This window comes from Gossypium hirsutum, chromosome A13 (assembly GCF_007990345.1).
Source record: "Gossypium hirsutum isolate 1008001.06 chromosome A13, Gossypium_hirsutum_v2.1, whole genome shotgun sequence".
Classification (NCBI taxonomy): domain Eukaryota; kingdom Viridiplantae; phylum Streptophyta; class Magnoliopsida; order Malvales; family Malvaceae; genus Gossypium; species Gossypium hirsutum.
In genome coordinates this window covers 55,670,418-55,676,161 of record NC_053436.1, presented here as the reverse complement: position 1 = coordinate 55,676,161, position 5,744 = coordinate 55,670,418, and the positions used below count along the sequence as shown (strand labels likewise).

Here is a 5,744-nt window from a genome sequence, read left to right as displayed (position 1 = left end):
CCACACGGGCGTGTGTCCTTGCCGTGTCTAAAAGAAAGTGTTGTCCACAGGCAGGCAGCATGGGCGTGTGCCACTGCGGTGTTGATAATTCAGTGTTGCATACGGCCGAAGGGCATGGGCATGTCCCAAGTCACACGGGTGTGTGAGTCCACACTGCCCATCTACACGGGCGTGTAACACTTTAAGATAAGGAAAATTTTTCTGAGGAGCCCAAGGTTTATCGAACGTGCCTGAATTTGTCCCGCACTGCCTCTAGGTACGTTATAGGCCTCGAAGGCCTATATAAGGGACGAGATATTCATGGTTGAAAGGTTTTAAATTTGAGAAAAAAAAATTGCAACCGAAATAGTGTGTTATAAGTGTAAAGACCCGGTAATGCCTCGAACCCTATCCCGGCGTCAGATACAGGTGAGGGGTGTTACAGTCCGATTCAAAGATTACATCACCTTTAATATTAAGACGACATGCAATTTTAATACTTTAATCAAATCTACCCATTCAGCCTCCTTATCTGAAAGCTGTACATCTTTGAAGCCACCACCTTCACCCAAAAAAAGCCATCATCATCCCTTACAATAACCCCAAAACTAGTTCTGTTGTTCCCAATAGACACATCAAAATTAATTTTAATGCAGTTTTTCAAGGGTTTTTCCCATTTTCTATCAATGATTTGGGTAGATAAAATAGGCACATTTAACTGGTTATGGATTTGAAAATCATTGCTATGCATACATGCCTTATTCCATACATCCATCGCCTTATCTTCTTTACCCTTGAAAACTCTATTGTTTCTGTTGTTCCAACAATTCCACAGGATGGTCATGAAGTCCGCCATCACTTTTTTGTTAAGAATTCTTAGCATATCTTCCAACCATTCAATACCCCTGTCGTACTCCTTAGTAAGAATGCTGCTATCCAAATCGCCAATCATAAGGGTGGCTCTTGAGTCCGGGCAGTCTTTAAGGGCATGGACTAGAGTCTCAAACTCGGCACCACACCTAAGGCAACCTTGACTCAAGGCACTATGAATAAAAGCAATTTTAACTTTAGTAGGCAAGATCTCATGATCTATATGCCAAGAAAACACTCGAATCTTAGGGAAAGTATCAAGTTTCCAAATCGCTCTCCAAAAAAATCTATGCGGACCAAAGTCGATTTGCTTCAAAAGGAGCTAGGAATAAGTAGATTTTGAAGTATATTCTCCTGAAGAATTGTGAAACCATACCATTTTTCCATTATGATTCTAGTCTCCAATTGGTAAATCACAAATTTTCTCCCCATGTCTTGACCATAGAGCTCCCGGACTCTATAAGTGTTCTAACTTCTACTCTCGTTATGCCAAAGATCTCTAATACTGTGCTCATTTTGGTTTAACAGGTTTGACTTAATAGCTTCCCCATTTAGACCTTCCATCCCCCAATTGTCTGTATGAATATAAAAATGGTCACCACATGCAACTTGCCAACTTAAGCCATCCTTAAAAACCCTTGCTGTAGCAGTAATACTTCTCCAAGTAAACGAGGATCTGTCAACTTTTTTAGGATTAAAAATATTCTCAGTAGGAAAGTACTTGAAACTGAGGACTTTATAGTAGAGAGTGTCTTTATTATTAATAAGCCTCCAAACCTGCCGACCAAGAAGTGCCATATTAAAAAGGTGGATATCCCTAAATCCAAGCCCTCCTATACCCTTAGGTTGACACAACTTCTTCCAAGAGATCATTGTCCAGAATTTACCTCGATCTTTGCTAGACCACCAAACTCTGCTTATTTTTGTTTGCATATCATCGACAACCCCCTTAGTAGCAAGAAAGACTGACATTGCATATGTAGGTAAAGACTGGAGAATCACCTTAATAAAAATCTTTTTGCTTCCAAATGATAATATTCTCTTTGTCCAGCTATTGATTCTGCATGACAAACAATTGTTAATCTCATTAAGAGCCAAATATTTTTTCTTACCAATAGGCAGAGGAAGCCCTAGACAATTATCTAGTTTCTCAACAACTTCTATCCTTAGCAAGTCACCAATTCTTTGTCTATGTACAGTTGAAGTATTTTGGCTAAAAAGAACCATAGACTTACTGAAGTTTATCTCCTGCCCTGAAACAGTAGTAAAGTTCTTTAATATATTAACTAAATCCACAATATCACTATTTTTATTTTTAACAAAAATAAGGGCATCATCCTCAACAAAAAGGTGGTTAATTCTTAAACCATTAATACTGGCCCTTATACCACGTAAGACATTATTATCCTGCATATGAAGAAGCATTCTTGAGAGTGCTTCCATACAAAAAAGGAAAAAATAAGGGGAGAGGGGGTCTCCTTGACGAAGTCCACTCTCGGGAATAATAACATCAGACAAAGTATTATTACACTCAATATAGTGCACGATTCGAACACAATTCATAACTTGTTTAACCCATCTATTACTGAAATCCATCTTTAACATTATTGCCTCCAAAAATTCCCACTCCACTCGATCGTAAGCTTTGCTCATATCGAGCTTAACTACGAGACCTTTATTGGGACCATTTTTTGGGCTTTGAAGGTAGTGGAGTAATTCATGAGCTATCAAATTATTGTCATGTATCATTCTCCCAAGGACAAATGCGCTCTGATTTGGACTTATGCAATTAGGGAGAATAACTTTGAGTCTATTGGCAAGAACTTTGGAGATGATCTTATAGATAAACCTGCATAAACTGATCGGACGATAATTAGTAATGTCATTAGGATCACAAATTTTAGGAATACGGATTATCATAGTTTTATTGAGAGTGGAAACATCTTTATATCCATTTAGAATATCAAGACAGAAACAAATACTATCTTTTCCAACAATCTCCCAGTTGTGCTTGAAGAAATTCCCCGAGGGACCATCCACTCCAGGGGCCTTCCTAGGATCCATCTGCTTAATGGCTTGGACAATTTTACTCTCTGCGTAGCTTTTTTCCAGCCAATCATTGGACTCTTTGGTGACGCACAGCCTGATATTATTCAAAACATGGCTATAATCAGCATTGTTATTGGATTGAAACAAGTTACAAAAGTAGTTTCTAGCAACATCGCAGATATCTCTATTATCTGTCACCCAATTTCCATTAGTCTTTAAGCCCCTCAATGTTATTTTTCTTCAAACTACTAGTGGCTCTTGCATGGAAGTAACGAGTATTTCTGTCACCCTCCTTAAGCTAGAGAGACCGAGACCTTTGAGACCAATATTTCTCCTCCTTAGCATTGATATGATTGAGTTTGCTTTGGGTTTCTTTCAACACTATGGTACTGTGAATTCCTTGAGGCGATTCAATGATTCTATCAATCTTATTTTCCAATCTACGTATATCCTTTTTCATCTTGTTAAAATGTCCACGTTTCCACAGACCTAGCGACAAGCACATATTATTAAGCTTATCCATAAAGTTATTATCGTTGCATTGCCAGGTGCCTTTAATGATGTTCTTGGCTTCCACCTCTGTAACCCAACATATATCATACTTGAAACTAAGCCTGGGATAAATATTATGCATTTTAGGTTTGCAGCCCCAAGTATCCAACACGATTACATCATGCTCGGAATTTGTCTGACGCACCACATAAGTAGCCAGAAAGGGGAAATTCTCAGTAACAGGCACAGAAGTAAGGAATCTATCCAATATTTCCTTAATCATAGTATTTCTGTCCCTGTTATTCACCCAGGTAAACCATCCTTTATCAGGCTTGATATTAATAAGAGCCAGCTCGTCCACAAGATCCTTAAACTCGTTTATCTGCGACCTGGCCTTCCTGCAACCACCCTCTTTCTCGGCATCATTTAAAATTGCATTAAAATCCCCTCCAACAATCCAGTCCTTGCCTACCATTCCACCAATCCTCCTTACCATGTTCCACGAGCTATTTCTAAGACTCGGGTTTGCATCACCGTAGAAACCAGTGAAACGAACACTTTTGTTATTCTCATAACGAACAAGGGCATCAATATGGTACTTAGAATAATTTTGAATGTTGACATCAACACCTTCCTTCCAAGTCAAGGCGGGACCCCCACTTCGTCCTTCAGCACTCATATCCAATCCATTTTGCATTCTGCACCTATTTCGAACACGCTGGAAATTATTAGCTTTCATTCTTGTTTTGCTAAGAAAAATAATATCAGGGTTATGGGAAACTAAGAGTTGCTTAAGCTCCCGAATTGTCGCAGGATTCCCCAACCCACGACAGTTCCAGCATAAAAACTTCACTGATCTTGGTGGGGCTGATCGCCAGCCACAGCCTTAAAAGGTGATGAACCATCCATAAGTTTTCTTCGAATTGTTCTACTAGGGCTTTCTTCAAATTGCTCTCTACTGCTCTCTCTTGCCCTCTTCTTTTTGCTATTTAATTTCCCATGTACTTCACGATACTTCTTAAAAGATCGTTTCTCTACTTGAGGGCTGGAACCTGAATCTTCAACATTTAGTTTAAATTTTTCATGTCCTTTTTCCTTTGGTTCGCTAAGAATATTTAGCAAAGTATTTCCTAGTAAGTTTCCCTTCCTCTCGCTTACACCTATTCTTTTTGCTTCAATAACTTCAATTCCATTCCTCCAATTTCCCCGATCCTGATTAACTGTACTTATAGAGGCTCTTAACCAGTTATCATATTGATAACAAGTTTAATTAGAACTGCTTTGGGTAACCGTCTTTTCACATTTTTGTGTTGAATGACTTATAAGGCCATAGTTGTAACAGAAAATTGGCAATCTCTCATATTTTATAGCGTAAATAGTAGTGACTCCTTCCCTATTCACAAACTGAACCACTCTACGTAGATGTCTAGAAATATCAATTATGACTCTAAGACGGATATATTCTATCCATCCACCATCTCTGTCACGCCATTCGATGGCAATGACTTCCCCCATAGCGTTGCCAACTTCCATGGCTACACTTCTGTCCAAACACTCAAAAGGTATATTAAAAATTCTTACTAGGAATGGAGATAAATTGAAAGCATAGGATTCTATCTCTTTATATTTAACAAAGGGCAGCATAGCAAAGAGATATTGGTCAAACATCCAATCAGACAGGTTCAGAATTTTCATCCTATCTTCCACATTTCAAAACTTAACCAGGATAACTCCTTTTATTGCCACAAAATTCACCTCCTCTTTTGTATACCATATTGACTTAAAGACCCGATACATTGCTTCACGATTGACCTTTTCAACAAACAATAATTTTCCTATAGCCCAAGCTTCAAAACCCTGGGAGTTGTTAGAGTCCAGATTCTTGCAAAATATTTTTGTTGTTTCTTCCTCCGAGAAATTTAATTTCTCTAATAAACTATTAATATCCTCTTCCATACTAGAACCCAAGAAAAAAAACCAAAAACAAGGAGAAAAGCACAACCCTCTTTCAGATGACAAAACCACCAAGCGAAAGAACTACAAAGACAAAACTAGATAACCCTACCACCTAAGATACCCATGCTCCAAAACTCCACCTGACAAAGAAAACATCACAGAACAGACAAAAAAAAAGCAGAACCAAACCCTAACAGAGCTAAACAACCACAGATAAAACTCAATGAAACCCAAAATCAAAATAAAAGACTTACAACAAGATAAAAAGAAAATGAGTATTAAATTTTAAACGTATAAATGACATAGGACCACAGTTCATTAATGGTTTCCATGAAAACAACAATAAAGAAAACATGCACTCTTTACGTAAAACCAAACAAGAAACACATACTAAAAAA

At 38.1% G+C, this 5,744-nt stretch overlaps 1 protein-coding gene across 1 annotated transcript; it reads right to left on the bottom strand.

Annotated features, from left to right (window-relative positions):
* Positions 1-490: 490 nt before the first annotated feature.
* Positions 491-4,129, bottom strand: LOC107894513 (uncharacterized). Its single transcript, XM_016819779.1, has 3 exons — positions 3,289-4,129; positions 1,323-3,089; positions 491-1,068 (listed from the first exon to the last, which is right to left on the bottom strand). The coding sequence occupies exons 1-3, from the start codon at positions 4,127-4,129 to the stop codon at positions 491-493; spliced, it is 3,186 nt and encodes a 1,061-aa protein (XP_016675268.1).
* Positions 4,130-5,744: the final 1,615 nt, after the last annotated feature.

Excerpts from the sequence above, each read along its gene's own strand:
- LOC107894513 (XM_016819779.1), bottom strand. The coding sequence starts at position 4,129 with ATGAAAGCTAATAATTTCCAGCGTGTTCGAAATAGGTGCAGAATGCAA. Across the intron at positions 3,090-3,288 it reads ATCGCCTCAAGGAATTCACA|ATAATAGAGATATCTGCGAT; the intron begins GTACCATAGTGT and ends ATTGGGTGACAG. Across the intron at positions 1,069-1,322 it reads TTGGCATAACGAGAGTAGAA|ATCATGAGATCTTGCCTACT; the intron begins GTTAGAACACTT and ends CTTGGCATATAG.